Below are 20,923 nucleotides of genomic sequence, written 5' to 3'. Positions count from 1 at the left end.
GCAGAGGAGGATGTTGTAGACTCTACTTTTAAACACTCACTATCAGCTTCCTGGGGTCCGTTTTGTTCTTGAACAGAAGCCTCAATTAATGGAGGTATGGTAGGGTCATTTGGGAGGTAATTTTCTTGATGCGATACCTCCGAAGGGGGCCATGAAGGTTTCAATAACTTCAACTCCTCCTCAACGGTGAAGGTTTTCTTTGGAGAGTCCGTCTGCGGAGGCCAAACCACTGAAATCTTGCTGGCGGGCCTTTTGTTTTCCTCTTCTAATTTACCGACAGTCGTCTGCGTAGAGGGATATCTGGAATCCACGGCTTTCTTCTCAGGTGTTGGTGATTTTGTTGGTGAATTCTTCTGGTTTTTATTATTCCAAAGTTCTTTGTGTGGCTTTTGTCCAAATCCTTCATCATAATTTCCTTTGGACTTGAAGAGTTGCTTGTAATGTGGCTTGCAGAACATTCGTCCATGGAGAGAGGCGTAGTTACCGAGACTATTTCAAAACGATAACAAAAAAAAAAACTGTTAACTCATAACAAAAAAAAAAAACATACTGTAAAAATCTTTTGCAATGTGACTTAACACCACCTTAGTTTGCCTTTGCAGTGTTCACAGCGAAAGCAGCTTTTATGGAAGTTTTGTTTGTCTGCGATCAGAGATTCCATGGGGTACACCCTCTTCCGACACACCCTGCACAGCTCGGACTCTGGAATTCGAATTTTCTGAAAAGAAAATAATAGCATTAATTTTTCCACACATGAATTATTTAGAAAACCATGATTAATATTCTGGGTAGAACAGAAAAAAACTGTTCTATAAACTGAAAGTGGTGTTCTACTTTAAGTAAAAACCAAAACCCTAAACTGCTCTCTCATTTTGTGACACTGCAGCCATAAATAAAAACACATCCTACTTGGTGTGAACTAAGTCCTGTCATATCTGTAGTATGTGTCTCTGTTTTTTCCTTTTCTTTTATTTGTCTTGTGTTTTGCAAGTACTGTAGTTAAGACCCCCAACGAGACCAAGGTCTTAGTCCTGGCCTCTAAAGGTGTTGGCCTTGTCTCCATACTCCTTGATTGATGTAGTCTTGGCTACAACACTATGTTTTACTTTTGATGGATAGTTGCTTCACTTAGGTCGTTATGCAATCATATTATTCTTCTTCTAGAAATGTATGGCGGAATGTTTATGAGTGCCCCTAAATAGTCGACATAATTATAAGCTGAATTGATCAGAAAGTAGGCCAGGTTCCCTACAGTTGGAGCCACTCAGATCAATCATTGGAATCTGCCTTTTTTTTAACACCGAATTTTAAACACTGAATTTTTTTAACACCGAATTTTAAGCACTACATTTTTTTTAGACATTGAATTCCTTACACTCAATTTTTATCTAGTAAAAATTCACCAGCTGCAAAAATTTAGCTGCAAATGTTTGACCTTTTGGTGAACTTAAGCCAAAGCAATCTACACTCAATAGAGTCAAGCAGCTTTTTTTCTTCTTCATTTCGGCCAACAGCTGGTTTGCCGCCGGCCGCTTCTTCCGGATCAAACCAAGATCAAGTGTAGATTGCTTTGGCTTAAGTTCACCAAAAGTTCAACACATTTGCAGCTGAATTTTTGCGGCTGAATTTTTTTGCGGCTGAATGTTTTTGCAGCTGAATTTTTTTGCGGCTGAATTTTTTTGCGGCTGAATTTTTTTTGCAGCTGAATTTTTGCAGCTGAATTTTTGCAGGTGAATTTTTTTGCGGCTGAATTTTTTGCAGCTAAATTTTTGCAGGTGAATTTTTTTCTGGTGAATTTTTACCGGATAAAAATTGAGTGTAAGGAATTCAATGTCTAAAAAAATGTAGTGTTTAAAATTCGGTGTTAAAAAAAAATCAGAGTTAAAAAAAATTCAGTGTTTAAAATTCGGTGTTTAAAAATGGCAGATTCCAATGAGACTGTTTTTCTTCCATATCTATGTATCTTAGCATGATATTGACTAATATCATTGTTCCTTCATTGTTTTAACTTTCACACAGGACAAATATTATTTCTATAATACTGCTGCAAAAAAACCCTACTTTAAGAGGATATTCTGTGGCATGAAATGACACTGAATTTCTTAAAAAGCAATATCTCTTCTAACAATTTACTTCAACTTGAGGACGGGAAAATTCACTTTCTGTATAAGCTCTTAATTTCCACTTCTTTATTTTATAAAGTTGTGGATGTTTGTGGTTTTTTTTGCTTATATTTTACCCTGGATGGCAGGTAAAACAAATATTTAAAGGACCTATTATCTTCTTCAGAACAACTAGTTCTTCTATTGTGACCATAAAACTTAAGCAACATCGTCATATTTTCTTGCAACATTTAAACTAATTTCTATTTTACACATCTTTTATAGCTTAAAGATAATTTAAGTTAAATAATCTGTTTAGTACCTGAGGGACTTTTGCTGATTTTGGCAACATTAAAGGTTGTTCTTTTCGTCAGAGAATTTAAAAAACTGGTGTTTTTTAAATTCTCTTGCTGTTCTCATTGTTCTTGCTGAAGGTTGGACCTGAGTGTCTGTATGTAAGCATCAGTTTCTATGCTTATTAATCTGACTGAGGTACTTTGTGTTTCTCTATCTTAAAAGCCAAAAATAATACAGACAAAAACATGTTCAACGGCTATTTACATTTTGGCAACAGACTAAATTGGAACTTTTACTTTTGAACCTTGTTTTATCTGAAATTTCCAACATTAGCTGTAAATAGCAAATGGATTTGATATTTTGCATATCTATGTAAATTATTTTTATTAAAATTTGGCCTGAAAATTAAAAAAATTAACTGATAAAGCAAAACATTAATGATCTCTGCCCAGAATATTTCTCATTTCAGTTTTAGTGATTAATTCAACATCAAAAGAAAAAAAAAAGCATTTTGTGAGAGTAAAGCAATTTTTTTTACGGGTGGGAATTATGTCAACTGTTTTAGTAATTCAATCATATTAGTATCCGAGTTATAGCACATATACACTCAATTTTCTTAATTGCTTAAAAATGTCCAGAAGGCCAGTGGCTCAGTATTAAAAAAAACATGAATAAAAATGATGGTTTTCTTCATGCAGTCTTCTCTTTCATTCAGAGAAATCAGCATAGCACACTGAGGAGGCAGAATTATTAGCTGAATATGTCAGACTATGCCTGCTTCACACATCAGAGGCATGAGTAAACAGAACCAAGTGCAACCGCTGAATACAAAAAGCTTTGAAACTGTCAGTTGCCAAACTGTGTGCTGCTCCAATTTTAAGAGCAATGAAAAGGGAGAAAAAAAACAAGCGACACAAACAACATAATCCCATAAAAAAGTATTTAAGACAAATGTTAATGCTTCAACTCCTTTCACTCAGTGTAAGTAATGTCTCAAAGAACTTAACACACCAGGCCTTTTTAGTATTCCCATGCTGGGATGTTCCGTTTACCCGTAACAACAGTCTCCTGCTGGTGTGTTATAGTTTGGGAGGTCCTCTGCTCTGTGACACTAAAACCCAGGTTCTGGAAGACTCCTTGGCTCTCAGCCCATGACTGCTGGAAGTTTTTAAGCATTTCCTCTGTGGACGCCTCGGCGGGCACAGAGACAGTTGGGACTCTACCCCTCACTACATCAGCATAGGAAGGAGGGTTCCCGCGAGTCAGCAAACTCCCAGAATGCATTTCACTCCTCGTCTCTCTGGTGATGTTACCAAAGTCGTCAACACTGCAGAACTGCTCAGTGACCGAAGTCGTTTCAGCTTGCCCCAGTGGCTGAGGTTCTCGACGTTCTATTTGTTCTCTGAGCTCTCGGGCTGCTTGGGAACCATGCTCTCCCGTCTCAAACACGTCTTTTATTGCTTTGACGTTTAAAGTAGGGATTTCTTCAGTTCTTGGAGTGTGTACTTCAGCTTCTGCATCCTCGGTATCACTCCCCAGTCTGTCTGAAATGACAATGGGATCCTTCCTTGTGTAAATCTTTGGCTGAGGAGACTCAAATTTGTTCACCAGCTTGGATAAATCAACTCTTGGTAGATCTTCTTTCAGAAGGTCTATGGTTACAGCCTCAGGAGTGTCCTCTGTATCAGGTCCCAAACGTTCTGGGATGTCAATAGGATCCTTTCTGGTATACATCTTGTTCACTTCAGACTTTTGTGCATCCTCAAAGAAAGACTTTTTGTCCCTAACAGTCATCATGGAATCCACCATCTCCGTTACATCCATCACTCCTTGTTCACTTCTGTCAACAACAGTCTCGGTGTCACTGAGCGAGGATGTGCGCTCTCTTTCGGAGGTAAAATACTCTGGTAAGGGCATGGGAGGAGGTGGCGTCATTCCACGTGAAAGTTTTGAGGTGGTATCCCTCAATTTCATGAGCTTTTCGGAGCGGCTAAGGGTTGGAGATGGCGTGGCTCTGCTGAAAGTGGACGTAGGAGTGTAAGTTCTGCGAGGAGGGGGCGGCGGTGTCCCAACGGACTTGTAGGGCGGAGGAGAAGGTGTCACTCCAAGCGGTGAGTCCACTCTCCTTGATTCAATTGTGATAAAAGTAGGTGACGGTGTACGAATGCTTGCTAAGGGGGAAGACATTCTATAGTCGGTCATTTCACTCAGATCCTGATGGACTCTGCTTTCTTGGACCGACTTTTTCTCTTCCACCATTTTCTTTTCTGTTTTGAACAAGCCACTGCTAGCCTTTGACAACTTCACAGTTGCCCCACTGAGGACCTTCATGTCTGGCTTTGGAGCCACAGGTGGAGGCACTGGTGAAGAAACTGTTGGAGGAACGTTGGGGTTGTCTTTTTCAACTTTCACTTTCTTTTCTACAGTTGTCAAGCTTTTCTCCAAAACTGTGAGTTTTGTCTGAATGACATGTTTCACATAAGCCATCATCTCTTTAAGCTTCTTCTTGCTTTGCTGTTTAGCAAGTTCACTAATATTCTTTTTCTCATCTGAGCTCATGGCCCATTCAGGAACTTCGTCTATAACTGCTCTCACAGAGTTAGAATCCACTTTGCTTGATACACCTTCCATTTCTTTTATTCTAGCAACCAGTTTCTGAATCACAATGCATTTCTCTGAATCTGTAATCTCTTTAGGCTGAGCTTCAGCTTGGTGAGATATTCTACTTACACTGTCAGTTAACAATTCCCTTGAATCATCCTTTGACTTTCCTGCCTTTCCCTGGACTTTAGCAGTATCTGTTAATTGTAGCTTTGTTTGCTGTTTCATGTGAACCGCCTCTTTCTTCTTCAGTTCCTGCTGTACCACTGTCTCAGACACTACAACCTCTTTGCGTGTTTGGACGTGCTCTGTCTTCATGCTCTGCTGGTTATGGGAGACTGACACCAGGCTTTGTCCTTGATGGGTTGGCACAGGTGTTACCATAGCCACCACAGGTGCCGAAACACTAACTGATGGTGACAACTTTACTTCAGGCTCATTTTTTCCTGCCTGCTTTCCTGCTTTCTTCTTCTGAACCTTCACTTCGAACTCCTTCATGGGTGGAGGCACCTGATTTTTATTCTCTTTCACTTCTGTTTTCATCTCAGTTCTTGCTGAGGTAAGCTGGTTGCTCTCCAAATGCACCTTTGATTCAACTCTCTGTGACACCTGACTTTTCTCTCTTTGTGAATGAGTTTCGGTTTTCATTATTTCCTTTTGCCCCAAACATTCAGACCTCTCTTCTGTCTTGTCTGTTGGCATTTTAAATGTCTTCACTTTGAAACTTGGAGATACCTTTGGAATTTTAGTTGGCTGAGAGGGACTCATTTTTCCTTCCTGTGGCAGAGGAACATTAATATTCTTTACATCGTCTGTTTTCAATGTGACTGCTGCCTGGCTTTGAAGATTTACATTATCCCGGACAGCGCTCTGTGTGGTAGCGACAGACATGCTGCTGGATTTCTTAATAAACTGCTGCTGCTCCGTGACTGAGACAGCATTTGAGCATGACTGGATTTGTTTTTCTATGGCCTTGTGATGAGACTGAGACACAGAGTTATCCGCTGAGGTAAGGGCCTTTTCAATGGCTTCAGAGCTAGAAACTTGCTTTTTATCTAAGGACACATTTGAGGATAAATGGGCTGGCTTTTTATTTATTACAGAGATTGACGCTTTGCTCAGAGGAATTTGGGAGGGGGTTTTCTTGGCAGGGGAGTCTTGAACCTTAAGTTCTTCCTCATTCTTGGATTTTGTTACTTCCAAAGACTCTTCCGTTTTAGTGCTCTCTGATGCAGAGATTTCTGCACCTGTAGCTGAGGGTGGCATTTTTATCTGTGGGGAAGTTGGAGTCAAGACTTTAACTCTTTCTTCGTCTTCTTTTTCCTGCCTTTGCTGGCGGTATCTTTCCTCCGCAAGCATTAAAGGGGTTTTAAATTTTCGAGCATATGGCCGGTCCTTCTGTGTTGGAGCAGGCTCTGGAGTTGGAGGCAGTCTAATAGGAGGGACAAACACCTTTTTGGGTGGCTGTGGACTTTGCTTTTGCTCTGGTTTTATAACTGGAATGCTTGAAATTCTTGCTGATGAAACTGCATCTGTTTTAGGCTGGCTCCTTGCTTCCATTTGATGGACTGCTTCCAGTTTTGTATCTTGAGCTTTAATTTCTTCTTTACAGACAGCTGACATTGCTGTTTCATGACTGGGAGGAACCTGAGGTGAAGGGGGTGGAGGGTTTGGTTGTTTTTTCTGCCACTTGGGTTTAACTTGAATGGGTTGTTTCTGTGGTTCAGGTTGCTTGGGAACTTTAAATAAAGGTCTTCCAGCAGGCTTTGATTGCTTTGCCGGGGGAAGTTGAGGCAATCCATTGAGTTCTTGCTGTGATGGAGGTGGAGGAAGAAAATCTTGTCCTCCAACAGACGATAGAGCTGAAGGAGGGGGAGGCGGGGGGAAAAATTCAGCATCAGACTTAATGCAATCCACCGGAGGTGGAGGGGGTGGAGGTGGCAGGTCGCTGTCCTGCCTCATCATGTGAGGCCGGGAACTGGGTGATGCTGGGTTTTCTGTCACTGGTGATGGTGGTGGAGGCAGGGAGAACTCAGACTCTGAGGGTGGAGGGGGTGAGGTGGGGGGAGGAGGGAAGTGAATCTCTGGCTTTGACTTTTTGATGACTCCTTTCCCTTTGACGTCGAGGTTTCGGTGATCACCCTTTAAACTTTTAAAATTCTGCTTTTGTCCTATGGCCTTGTTCTCCATTTGTTTCAGTGATTGTTGCTCTGATACCATTACATTTTGTTTATGCATGCTGGTCTTCTCAGACACTGTAGTTTGCACCTGTTTGATTGTTTTTGTCTCACATATTTGCTTGTTTGAAATATTCATCTGTGCTATGTTTTGCACTTCTTTCATCGTAGTCACTTCCGCAGCTTTATTCTCTGTTTGATCATTAATAGTCTTCTGCATATTCTTTATCATAATAGGCTTAGGAGCTTGTGTTTTGTGTGGGGGCAGCACTTTGTCTTTTTGTTCTGTTATGCTCTTCTGATGAGAGGCCCCAGCAGAATTGTCTGTTTTGACTACAGCAACAGAGTGGTCCTCTTGGGTTATTACCTGCGTTTTCAGCGATTTGCTTTCATGGTGCCTCTGTGTGTGCCTCTGTGACTCACTGTTCAGAGAGAGGTTTTTCACAGTGGTAGTTGGAGTGAGTGCAACATCCTCACTCATGGCTTCATGTGAGCTTTCATGCTCCACTTGCTTTACACTTGATGGATTTTTCATAGGCACTTTTGCTTTCTTGGTATGATGCATTCGTTTCTTGTTTGAATACTGTTTTCTTTGCATCAGAGACTTTATTGCCCCTTGAACATCGCCCTTAACAACCTCTTCTTTTTCCACGTTCATCGCCTCTTGGCCTTCATAAAGAGATTTTATGGATGTTTTCACATCTCCTTCAACGCTTCCTCTGCGTTGTAATTTTGGAGAGGTGGTCGGCTCCAGCAGCAGCTGAATTGTGGCTTTAACATCCCCTTGCTCACTCACTTGATGTTGGTAGGTTTTTTTCTCACTTGATGCTTCATGCAAATTTTGCATGGCACTATAAATGTCTCCTCTAAGGATCTCCTCTTTCTCTAGCTCTTTAACAGCTTGCTTAGCCTCCTCTAGGCATTTCAGAGTACCTTTGACATCACCAGGAACTAAATCATCAACAGTTGCTTCTGTTTTCGAGGTGGAAGATTTCTCCAGTGATTCAAGAGCACCTCTAATGTTACCCTTGATGATTTCAGGCTTTTCCATTTCCTTGGCTTGAGTTTTGGCCTCCTCAAGAGACTTCAAAGTGTTAGGAATATCCCCCTTAACTACCTCCTCTTTTTCAACTACCACTTTTTGATTGATGGCTTGAGTCAATAAATCAAGAGCCGCAGTGAGATCGCCTTTTACAATGTCCTTTTCCTCCAAGTTTTTATAGGCCTCAGTGGGCTCTGTCATAAACACTTTAACAATGCTGTGAACATCACCTGGTACTATGTCATCTTCTGCCACCGTGCGACCAATCTGCTGCTGACTTCTTCGCAACAACAGTTTGGTCTCCTCAATGTCCCCGCCAATGATGCTCTCCTTTTGCACCTCTTCATGAACCTCTTCAGATTCAGACTTAAGCTGTTTGAGGTAGTCTAGGGCTCCAGACTCAATGCATGTTGTATAAAAGCTGACATTACCCCTTTCCGTCTCCCCAATTCTTATCTTTTTAGAGTCCTCTTCTCCTGAGTTTGACAGAAGACGGTGAAGAGTTTTGCTGACATTCCCTTGAATTATATCCTCTTTCGCCATACTAGACTGCTCCTCTTTATTAAGTAGAGAATAGATAGTCATCTTAACATCTCCTTTCTCATCTTCTTGAATAAGAATGCCACGCTTGGAGGAACCTTCTTTCTTGAGCAGGTTGTTAATTGCCTCTTGAATATCACCACGGATAACTACCTCTTTTTGAACACTTGTTCCTTTCTCCTGGAACAGCTGTTTCACTGTGTTGTTGATATCTCCTCGTTCCTCTTCATCAATAGTTATAACTCTTTCAACTGTGTCTGTGCGATTCAGAAGGTTCATCATTATATTACTCAGATCTCCTCTAATGATATCCTCCTTTTGGATTTGTGGAACCTCCTGGTTCATGAGTTTGTACTTTGCCATGCGTACATCACCGATTTCATCTGCCTCAATTAGAATACCCTGGGAGTCAACCATTTTTTGGCAGTAAAGTTCTTGAAGTGTCTCCGTGATACTCTTTCCAATTATCTCTGTCTTCTCCACACTGCTTTCATTGAATTCATGAAATGGAGTGGTTTCAAACAGCCATGTAGTTGTCTTCACATCTGCCTGTGGGATTTGCTCTTTAACCACAGCAGGCTCTGTGCCATCAGTCTCTTTGATTCTGTCTAGGGGATGCCTCTCAAAGAGCCACACAGACTGTTTAACATCCCCTTTCATCACTTCCTCCTTTGTCACTCTCTCCATTGCATCATACTCTTCACTATCACTGCGGATCTCATCGATTGTGCGGGTTTCAAACATCCAAGTCGCAGATCTGACGTCGCCCTTCTGAATTTCACTCACACTTACAGTTCTGATGTACTTTTTGGACAACTCATCTGTCTCAAATCGTTGTTTGTTTGTCTTTACATCACCCCCTTGGATATCTGCAACTGTTTTTGACCTGACTTTTATTTCCTCTGTAATTTCATCTAGAGGTTGAGTTTCAAATTTCCACCGAGCAGAGGTTACGTCTCCTTTATTAATGCCTTCTTCAGTCACAGCTTTGATAATATAGACCTCCTCTGAATCTCTAATTGAATCCAAGGGTTTTGTCTCAAACAGCCACCGAGCCCCCACCACATCTCCCCTCATGATTTCCTCTTTAGTTACAGTTGTCACCTCATGATAGTGGCCCTCCTTATCACGAATGGCATATAGTGGCTGAGTTTCAAACATCATTGTGTAATTTTTCACATCTCCCTTTACAATTTCATCTCCAAATATATTAGAGAATGTTGAAATATTTGTCTCGGTGGACTCATCTTTGATTTGATCCAGAGAGTATGTCTCAAAAATGAAGCGGCCCTTGTCAACGTCGCCTCCCTTAACATCTGTTATAGTCCGAATCTCCCTCGTCTTTGTGCTGTCGTCACAGATGGCATCCATTGGCTGGTTCTCAAACATCCAGGTACAGTTGCCCACATTTCCTTTTTGAATGTCCTCAGCCTGCTGCTTCTTCAGCTTTAGCATAGTTTCTTCTGACGTAGAGCTCATTATATCAGAAGAGCGATTTTCAAAGATGTACTTCATCCTGGAAACATCTCCAGACTGGATGTTGATCTCAGTGACCCTCCTAAAAGAACTATTGTCCTCACCTGTGATGTTTTCAAGATTCTCTGTTTCAAACAGAAATCGAGCCATCTTCACGTCCTTCCCTTGAATGTCCTCTTGCTTTACTGTGCAGGTCTTTATAATCGTCTCCGTTTCTGACTCGGTGTGATCCCGAATGTTGTCGAGCGTTTGGGTCTCAAAGAGCCAAGTGCATGTTTTCACATCACCTTTTTGCATTGCCTCCACCCCTGCTTCACTCTTTTCTACCTTTTCATACAGAACATCCATCGGTTGGGTCTCAAACAGCCACCTACAAGTTTTGACATCCCCCTTTTCAATTTTAATATTTTCCTTAGTCTTATTTTCTTCATCCTCAAAGTTACTGAAATATTTTATAGCATCCAGAGGCTGTGTTTCAAACAACCACTTGGCTGTTTTGACATCTCCTGACTCAATCTCTTGCTTGGAAATCCCTTTTATGATCTGGAACTTATCAATGCTTTCGTCAAACTCGTCAATGGGGCGAGTTTCGAACATCCACCTGCAGCTGCGCACATCTCCCTTCACGATTTCTTCACGCCTCACTGTCCTTACCTCATGGTAGTGACCCGAGCTGTCCTGCATTGCATACATTGGAGTGGTTTCAAACAGGACTCTGTTGGATTTAACTGATCCACTTGGGACGCCTTCTACTTGAATTTTCTGTGATCCTTCACATTTACTCAAATCTAACGTTTCAAAGATCTCTTTGTAGTTTGTCACATCTACTTTGTCATGGGCTTCGATGTTCACAGTTCTTGTTATCTCCTTCTTTTCCTCCTGTATGCTCTCCAGCGGCTGGCTTTCAAAAACCCACCTTTGATGCCTCACATCACCCTTTTCTTCCTCAGAAGCAATCACTTTCTTAAGTTTACCTACTTCAGGGAGCTCTTTTAAATTTTCCATAGGTACCGTTTCAAATCGATGTTTGGTTGATTGCACATCTCCACCTACAATCTGCTCTGGGGTCAAAGGTCGGGCATTGGCATTGTCTTTCAGAGTATCCATTGGCTGTGTTTCAAAAACAAGACAATGTCTCTTTACATCTGCTCCAATTATTTGCTCCCTCTGATATTTGGAGATCTCCCATTCCTCATCCTTAATGGTATCAAGAGTCTTTGTTTCGAAAAGCCACCTGCCTTTGTTCACTCCACCTTGAATGTTGTCCTCCATGGAAATGCCACATATCAACTTTACTTTAGCAGGATCTTTGTTTATCATATCCAGAGGCTGGGTCTCAAACATCCATCGAGATGTCGTCACATCTCCTTTCTCAGTTTCCTCCCGGCGGATGGTGGTAATTTCCAGCATTTCACCAGAGTCCCCCCTGATGACACACATAGGCTGTGTCTCGAACATACGAGTGGTTGTCTTCACATCCCCCTTTATCTCTTCAAGCTCAGACTTCAAGTTCAGGAAGTAACTCTCTTCGATGGTTTCTGTTTTACCCAGAGAATCTAGATGTTGGGTCTCAAAGAGGTACCTGGCAGTTTTCACATCTCCGCCAGAGATTTCTTTGGTGACAACACTCTCATTCTCATGTTCTTCTTGGTGGATCCTATTTAGGCAATCCAGTGGCTGGGTTTCGAAAAGCCAGGTTGCAGTGCGGACATCCCCTCGTGCGAGATCAGTCTGTTTCTCTGATTCTTGGCTTGCATTCTCAGTCTCAGCCCCCAGGGCGTCCATAGGTTGAGTCTCAAACATCCAAGCTGTGTATCTAACATCTTTGCCTGCTATGATTTCCTGCTGGGTAATATTCTTCTCCTCACTTTCATCTGGGGAGTCATCTTTAATCGCATCAAGTGGCTTATTTTCAAACATCCAACGCATTGACTGCACTTCCCCTTTAAGGATTTCCTCCCACTCAAGGTATTCTCTATCAGGGCTTGAGCATCCACTGGAGCTGCTGCCATCATTTTCAAACATATGACATGTCTGCTGGACGTCTCCTACTATTTCCATGCTTTCCAACGCCGCTTTCTCTGCCTCTGTAAGTTGACTCATAAAGTCTTCCTCCAGGTTCTTGCGCACTTCTGGATGTATGTGCTTGTAGAGGCGCTTCAGCTCGGCCATGCTCTTGTGTTTGAAGTACTGTTTCTTATCATGGATAACCTTTTGTTGAGAGCCTGTCTTTTTGGACTGGGAAGAGATGTTATGTTCTTGTGTTACCTGCACCAGGTTTTCAGGTGGTGGAGGAAATTGTTCTGTTGCCTTAAAGGCCACTGATGAGCTTGATGCAACTGCAGAAGCAGCTTTTACAGTGGAAGATGAATCATAACTTGTTACAGTTGAAGTTTTGGATGACTGGTTTCCTGGCGCCCACTGAAACTGGTTGAAATCAACATCTACCTGTGGTTCATTAATTATTTCATTAATGGAAAGAGGGGAAAGTAGAAGAATAGGAAAATTAGAGAAGATTTCTCAAGTGACATAACAGAGAGAACAGAGAGAAAACAACTAAATATAAGCTGGTACACAATTTGGAAACCAGTAAGCAAGACATCAATATAGTCATTTATATTCAATAAAAATAAGTTACCCAACTTACTAAAATTTGACATGTTTAAAAACATTAATATATTTTAGAGGGATTTTATATGATACAACATATAAAAATAAAGTACAAATATAAAATAAATCACTACAAAGGAAAAGTTCTCAAAACTTTTCCCAAATAAATCATCTAAAGGTAAGAAGGCACTAAACATTTGAGAGCTACAGTGAATTGTTTTACATCAAAGGTTCCCAACCTGGGGATTTTAAGAGAACTCAAATAGGTACAAGTTAAAAATTAGACTTAAATTCAGCAATAAGGCATCTTTACAGATGTGCTGACTACTGTTGGAATTAAAATAATTTGAAATATAGATTAAAGTACATTGTAATATATCTTAGTGGACTAATTTTCTACATGGAAACAAGTAACCCTTGCATACATCTGTACAATATGATCAGATGATCAGTATTTAAAAATAAACATTGGGATTCGGTTTCAATAAAAAAGAAATAAAAAGTATAAAGAAAAGTTTATATATGTATGGTCAAGCAAGATTTACAGCATAATCTAGTTGAAATTAAGACTGGAATTGCAGAGTTTACACAAAGCCTATTTTCCAATAAATTGGGTTGAAGAAATATCTCACCATTTCTGATAAACAGTTTCTACAAATCAGCTCATTTACAAAAAATATAGTACCATAAAACCCTACAACAATCTTCTATGAGCAGAAACGTATGCGATCAAAAACTGAATTTGAATTGAAAATTCAAAATCTAATGTATTGGTTTGTAACTGAACTTCACTCAAATGAAAGTTATTTATTAATGTGCAAACTGTATGTAAAACCTGCGACAGACTGGCAACATGTTCAGGGTTTACCCCACCTCTCGCCCATATAATGCCAGAGTTAGCCAGTGGCCCTACTGCAACACAACTTGAACAAATTGAATTCCAGGAAAGTGGGATTTCTAATTAAATATAATAAAATGATTAGATAAAGCAGGCTTCTTTGGTTCAAGCTTTTGGCTACGTTCAAACCGCAGCCTGAAGTGACCCAAATCTGATTTTTTTGGGCCCATATGCAAACTGGATCTGATCTTTTCATGGCTGTACGAAGAACACATATCCGATTTTTTCAAATCCAACCCAGGCCGCTTGTCTATGTGGTCCTGAATTCGATACGAATCTAATCTTTTCAAATGCGACCTGCGTGTGAACGGCCAGGTCGCATTCATCCTACCTGAATGCCATTAATACCCGACAAAGGTCACTATTTTGCTTCTTGCTATGCAGAAGTGGCAAGAAAAACAACCATAGTCGACGATAATGCGGAGAGTAATATGTATGTTTAACCATCTTGGAAAGATTTACTTTTTATGGTTGGGAAAGATCGCTAGATGCACACCAGAGCTACCATCCATGTTTACTTCCGTAAACACAGAGCACGCTGGCCTGTGATGTCATCGCATCCTCTACTGGCATGCGGGACACTTGCGTTGTATGACTGCAGTTCACACAGGAGATCACATACAAGTCGCATACATTTGGAAATGTGAACGGCAGCTCAAAAAAATCGGATTTCACAAAGAAAATCTGAATTGAGCATCAAGGCCTGCAGTGTGAACGTAGCCTTAGACGTGTCTCTGCTTCATCACACCTGAGTCAAATAATGAAGTGATTAGCAGGACTATGCAGAACCTGGCTGCCTGCTAAGGAGGTAATTTGGTTATTTTATATAGTTGATTCAGGTGTGGAAGCAGAGACATATCTAAAATGTGCCGGACACTGGACCTTGAGTGCTGGAATTGAAGAAGCCTAAAATAACATTTTATTCAGTTTCATCATCATCATTCGATTCAGTTTCAATTTAGTGGAAAATTGCTTTCAAACAAATACGTCTAATTTCAACTTTTCCATATCCATATTCATTTTGGGTAACTTAATTCCAGTTGCTGATGTCAAAAGTTCCAGCCAATGATCAGGGTCAGGTACTTCTTTCTGTTTATCACATAAAATCCCAANCGTAAACACAGAGCACGCTGGCCTGTGATGTCATCGCATCCTCTACTGGCATGCGGGACACTTGCGTTGTATGACTGCAGTTCACACAGGAGATCACATACAAGTCGCATACATTTGGAAATGTGAACGGCAGCTCAAAAAAATCGGATTTCACAAAGAAAATCTGAATTGAGCATCAAGGCCTGCAGTGTGAACGTAGCCTTAGACGTGTCTCTGCTTCATCACACCTGAGTCAAATAATGAAGTGATTAGCAGGACTATGCAGAACCTGGCTGCCTGCTAAGGAGGTAATTTGGTTATTTTATATAGTTGATTCAGGTGTGGAAGCAGAGACATATCTAAAATGTGCCGGACACTGGACCTTGAGTGCTGGAATTGAAGAAGCCTAAAATAACATTTTATTCAGTTTCATCATCATCATTCGATTCAGTTTCAATTTAGTGGAAAATTGCTTTCAAACAAATACGTCTAATTTCAACTTTTCCATATCCATATTCATTTTGGGTAACTTAATTCCAGTTGCTGATGTCAAAAGTTCCAGCCCATGATCAGGATCAGGTACTTCTTTCTGTTTATCACATAAAATCCCAAATGAAATACATTAGCATTCTGAATCATAGAGGTTTGTGTTTATTTTTTCCTGTAATTTTACACATTTACAATTTGCTGAGACCAGTTACTCAGGTTTCAATGCTTTGAAAGATTCTCTTTTAAACAGGGGTAAAGAGAGCTTCATGTTCTCTATAAGATATAATTGAATCAGTCCAATTTACTTTAGATCATTTAGTGAACTAACTTCATCTATATGTGGATTCCCAAAGAAAAAAGGAAAAGTATGATCGGCTTTAATAAAAAGACAGGATCATTACCTTGATTTCCTTCGCTGGTGCTGCTCCCTCAATCGTTTTTTCATACTGTTGCTTCAAAGCCTGAGTGGAAACCTTTGGTAGGTCCTCTCCGCCGACAAGCGTAACTGAATTAGACATAAGAAGAAGGCAGCCTCATTAAGTCATTCGAAGTGAGGAGGCTCACGGGAATGGGGAAGAGAAATAAATCATTTCATTAAAAACCTGAGTAGTTTTCATTTTCTGAAACTATGCTGCAGTGATTGCCCAATTTCCACATTCCAATATTTTACCTCCCTGGCTTTGCCCTGATTAGATTTGCTCCCATGCACTGAATAGAGAATCATCTGCACTCCGACTTGCTTTGGGAGCTCATCCCTTATTCAACCCGGAGTGTGGAATGGTCATTAACATACAGGACCACAGGCAGCGCCGCGATAAAAAACGCCCCAAATTACAATATAAAAGGAATGAGCAGAATAACCTGTTTCATTGTAATGGGTCCCATAACCGGCAGCCACAATGTTATGGTGGACTCCTTGCTCATGGATCACCTGGGAAGGGATGACAGCAAATCATTAAAACTTCAACCTGTTTCCAATCAGTCAGGCATGAATGGTTAAGGTTTATGTTCATATCATAATAATCTTTAAAGGGATGTAGGTTTTAGTGATGTAGATATATCTTCTAACAAATACCTCTTGTCGAGAAAAACCTGTTGCCGGGATTGTCTCTCTGGAGCTGCTTTTAACCGTCACCTCTGAGGAGCTGGATATTTCCTGTTGAATACAAAGCAAAAGGATCAAATGGACCAGTTCCTACGGTGACCACACATGGAGGAAAGTAAACAATATGAGTAAATGAGTTTTAAACCTAATGTCCCCCTTGTAGGACGAAGAGGATGCTTTTAACCATTGGAACTTCCAGATTTTTTATTCTTTTTTGCCTCTTATTTTTGAGTCTTGAAAACTGACGAAAACTGTAAAAAGTCGGACATAGAGAGTTTTAGCTGTTGTCGTTTGAGCTGATGCAGCCTAAGCCACATTGTTATGACTATATCCAATCAATATTAGTTTTTTTTTTTTTAAGGTGGTCTGAACAGCTTGATTCGGTCATTTTCTCTGTGTATCTAATGAGACATATATCCTGTAGTTTACAGAGCAGACTAAACATTCATGTTGCTTTTATCTGACACATCCTTGCCCAAATGACTGCACATCCACACAGTATCTATTCCACAAAGTAACACTGGTAATCGTTGTTCTCTGGTTTGTCTCTGCTTCTGTCTCCTTGAACCCCAGTTGGCCTCAGCAGATGGCCGCTCACACTGAGCCTGGTTCTGCTGGAGGTTTCTTCCTGTTAAAAGGGAGTTTTTCCTCTCCACTGTCGCTACAAGCATGCTAAGTGTGACGGATTGTATTTAAGTCAATGAGTCGATGCAATCAACTGGTTTACCTTAGATAGAAAACTCTGTATCGATTTGACTGGATGATCTGGTGAACTGTAAAGTGCCTTGAGATGACATGTGTTGTGAATTTGGCGCTATATAAATAAACTGAATTGAAATTGAATTGAATTGGTTTAACTTGCGTTTTTATATCGTTATAATGTGATCGAGATATTTATTTGGTTCCAACAGCTCAATAACTTCATAACTGTATAACATTCCTGCTGTAAATATAACCCTGTTGTGTGAGATCTACATCGTCAGTCTGCGTGGGCGGGTTCATGAACTGTTCATACTGAGTCTGATGGACATCACCAGGCTCGGTCTGGGAACAATTTTCGGCATTTTTCCATCTACACCAGCCCATCTAAACCCCCGCCACCCAAAAGACGAAATAAAAATAGAAGCGCAGTCAAACGCGTACGTCTCAAATGTGAAAACAAATACACATTGTGGATTAACCGATCTTCAAGCATCGCATAACAACCATTACCAAGACTTCTATTATGCGGCTTTACTGGCTTTGGTTATTAACACGGACGTGACAGTGACTGCTGCTGCGTAACGTCCACACTCACCACATCAGCAGGGTTGCCAGATGTCAAAAAATAAATTTCATAAACCGCCTGGATATACGAAATCTCACCCAATTTGAACCAAAGTCTATTGATCTCTTAGTCCATAAATCTAAAGAAAAACATGTTTTACTCATAGACGGCCATCCTAAACTGCCAGATTGGGAAACATCCCAACCTGGCAACAATGAACGTAAGACGGGAAACGTTAGCCTTTAGATGCAAAACCCCATCATGCACCGCAACATATTTTTGCAAAATATTCAAACATAAATTCACCAAATATAAGAGGAACATCGTAGTTTGGTTTAAAGAAAGCATTATAGTTTTATTATAATTTAGTTTGTTGCAAGGATTTTACAGTTTGAAGAAATATAAAATTACACCATATTCCAACTGTCACAAGGATGTGCATGACAAGGAAGGGCTACATATACTGCATGCATCATTTAGGTAGTTAACATTGGAATAATTCTTGAGCTCCTTGAGTTATTTACTGTTTTTTGTAGGTGCTTTGGCCGGAGAGTAAGTGTTGGGGCAGGTATAATTTAATTTTCGCACACTGAAATTAGGACTGGCCGTATCACAGATTACCAGTCCGAACCTGGTCATCACATATAAATATTAACCTGGGATTAAAAACCTATTTATTTAAGAAAATAAAAAATGGAGTAATAATTGTAGCTTTTTGAGATCTTCAAATGATTTAATTCAAGATTTAAGAAGAAGGTTGTTTAATTCTAAGCCAAGGAAGTCAGCAACCTGGGAGCGAAGGTGGAGACATAGGCTGAGTCACCCAGAAATGCGTTCTATCCAACTGGAAATCACAGTTCAGGGGAGCAAATATGATTGAATTGATATTGGCTTTGTAATTTGTTCCAATTAAAATCCTAGTAAAATTATTTACTAAAATATGAACCTGATGGAAGTGAAAATAGTTGATAATCACCTTCAGTCAAGGTAAAGACAACAATAATTTAGATACTTTCCTTAAGTGATTAAATTTATTTTTAATTGAACTGTTTGGAATATTGCTTAAATTACATTAAACTGGATGTTGAAACTGAACAAACATAAAGGTGGTGCCATAAAATCTGTTTAGGTGAAATATATAAAATTAGGCAAAAAAAAGGGGCCCACAACACATCTTTGGGGAACTCCGCTAGATAGACCTGCGTTGTCTTTTAGGTGACATTAAAATGTAAGATAAAACTCTAGTTAAGGAGTTTCTGTGCAGTGAAATTAATAAAAAAAATATATGTGATTGTTTTGGGATTAGTTTATAACTGTTTGGAGGAGATTAAATGGGTTAGGAGAATTGAAATGTAAGCCCAATCAACACTAATGATACGTATAAAATAATAGAAGTAAGGTGGACCAGGTATCAGAAGGGAGGAGATGTTCAGTAGAAATGTTGTTCAGACAGAGAACTATGCACACAAAAGCAACCAACGATGTTTTACCTCCTCCTGACAGCGAGCTGTAAGAAACAGTGGGCGGGTAAGTCATTTTTGTATTGTGGAGAAGCTTAATAAAATCCCTTCTGCGGCTGGTAACAAATGTTTTTCCATTACTGTGCCGCTTCCAAGGGAGCCGCTAAGTTTGAATTCTGCCAAAGGAGGATTTCAGTGCTGGAGAGAAACAGCAGTCGATTACAAAAAAACGCACAAAACCGAATCAGGCATTTCCTCCTCTGAGATTCCTGCAATTCGAAGGAGTTGAGAGAGAAATGTATTTCAGCTTGTATGAATGCTGTTAACATGAAAGATACATGGAGGGTGGGGGTACTTGTTCTTCTCAAACCAAGGGCAGGCCTTAATATCTATCCTGATGTGGAACACGGTTTGCATTATCCACCTGTGGAAAGGCACTTCCAGTAGCTGTGAAAGAAGCACAGAACTGATCAAACGCGTTTGGACGTTTCCTCTTCTGAACCCTGATGTAAAATTCCAGATTCAGCTAGGTTTTTTTTTACACTCGATGAATCCAGTCTGCTTTTCTGCCTGAATAAGCAAATTGATGGAAATGTGAGGCGGGGTGGAACTGACCTCACTCCAAAAAAAAAATAAATAAATAAAAAATCCGGCAGGAGTCCAAGGCTGCTGCTAACGCGTTCTGGCATTTTCCTCACGCGCAAGATGACAGATTCACACAGACGGGCTAAGTTCAAGGTGCCCTCTTTGAGCTGACCTGCTGGAAGGCCTCTGCCAAGATTTAGCAATAAAGAGCTACAGTTGAATGTAAATCATTCATATCCCTGTCATTTCACTCAGAGCTCATGACAAGAAAGGACAGAAGTTATTCTCTCTTCCTGCTTTTCTTGACTTGAAAGAGGAGAAAGAAAAATATCCCACTCTTACTTGCAATCAACAATAAACTATTTACTGTTTATGGAAACGGAGTCTCTGAATCCTAATAATCCTTATATCACATATGAGGACTAAGGCTTAGTAAAAAGGTTGGGTTTTTGCAAAGTAAAGAATAGAAAAACCATCTAAATGAAAAACAAATTTAAATCAAACAGGCAGAAATAGAGTGCACATCTATAAAATTCTTTATTTGTCTATAATATTTATTCAAATGAAGCATTCCCTCTATTTGAATACATAAATGACATTAATTACAGTGAATATAAAATAAGGTTTGTCTTTCCTTAAACAAACCATCTGTGATTTTTCATATAATTCTAAATCCACAGTTTGGAAAGAAGCAAAAAAGGATGAAACTGTGTCCGGGTATAAAGGTTATACTCGTGCAAAGAGCAGGAAATAAGGCCATAAGCGCCCAGAATATACCGTATTTTTCGCAACATAAGCCGCTATGTTTTGAACCATGCGGCTTATAAGAAGGTGCAGTTTTTCTGTGGATTTTTTCTAACCGCCAGATGGGGAAGTCAAAGTTGGAAATGAAAGAATAAAGGGATAATTTTCATTTAGTATAGGAACATTGTAGCAGCAAGCAGGACGGAGAACAAATATCCCGAAATCTGCGGAACCAATGAAGAGACTGGGCTTAACTTCTGCAGAGCTGAAATAAAGAGCTGATTAACCTCTTACACCCTAAGGGGGTATAAATACATTTCTGCCTGACAAAAACACACAAAAGTAAATAACTTATAGCCTCACAGCTGTTAGATTTAAGAAGAAACTTTTGGTACGTCTGTAAAGGTAAGATGTCATAGAATGGTTTTCTGGTGTCAG

General features: G+C 40.1%; 1 protein-coding gene across 2 annotated transcripts in view; it reads right to left on the bottom strand.

Moving 5' to 3' along the window:
- Positions 1-392: 392 nt before the first annotated feature.
- Positions 393-20,923, bottom strand: part of LOC107087106 (xin actin-binding repeat-containing protein 2-like) — a 114,195-nt gene continuing 93,664 nt past the window's right edge. For both annotated transcript variants that reach the window (XM_015378480.1, XM_015378491.1), the window contains 6 exons: positions 16,400-16,480; positions 16,186-16,255; positions 15,726-15,829; positions 3,452-12,683; positions 585-718; positions 393-489 (listed from right to left, as the gene is read on the bottom strand). In XM_015378480.1, coding sequence (XP_015233966.1) covers positions 624-718; positions 3,452-12,683; positions 15,726-15,829; positions 16,186-16,255; positions 16,400-16,480 — 9,582 coding nt within the window. In that variant the 3' untranslated portion in view covers positions 393-489; positions 585-623. The remainder of the gene's footprint in view (positions 490-584; positions 719-3,451; positions 12,684-15,725; positions 15,830-16,185; positions 16,256-16,399; positions 16,481-20,923) is intronic.

Source organism: Cyprinodon variegatus, unplaced genomic scaffold, assembly GCF_000732505.1.
Source record: "Cyprinodon variegatus isolate N-32 unplaced genomic scaffold, C_variegatus-1.0 Scaffold9, whole genome shotgun sequence".
In the NCBI taxonomy this organism is placed as follows: domain Eukaryota; kingdom Metazoa; phylum Chordata; class Actinopteri; order Cyprinodontiformes; family Cyprinodontidae; genus Cyprinodon; species Cyprinodon variegatus.
This window is presented reverse-complemented; position numbering and strand designations above follow the sequence as displayed.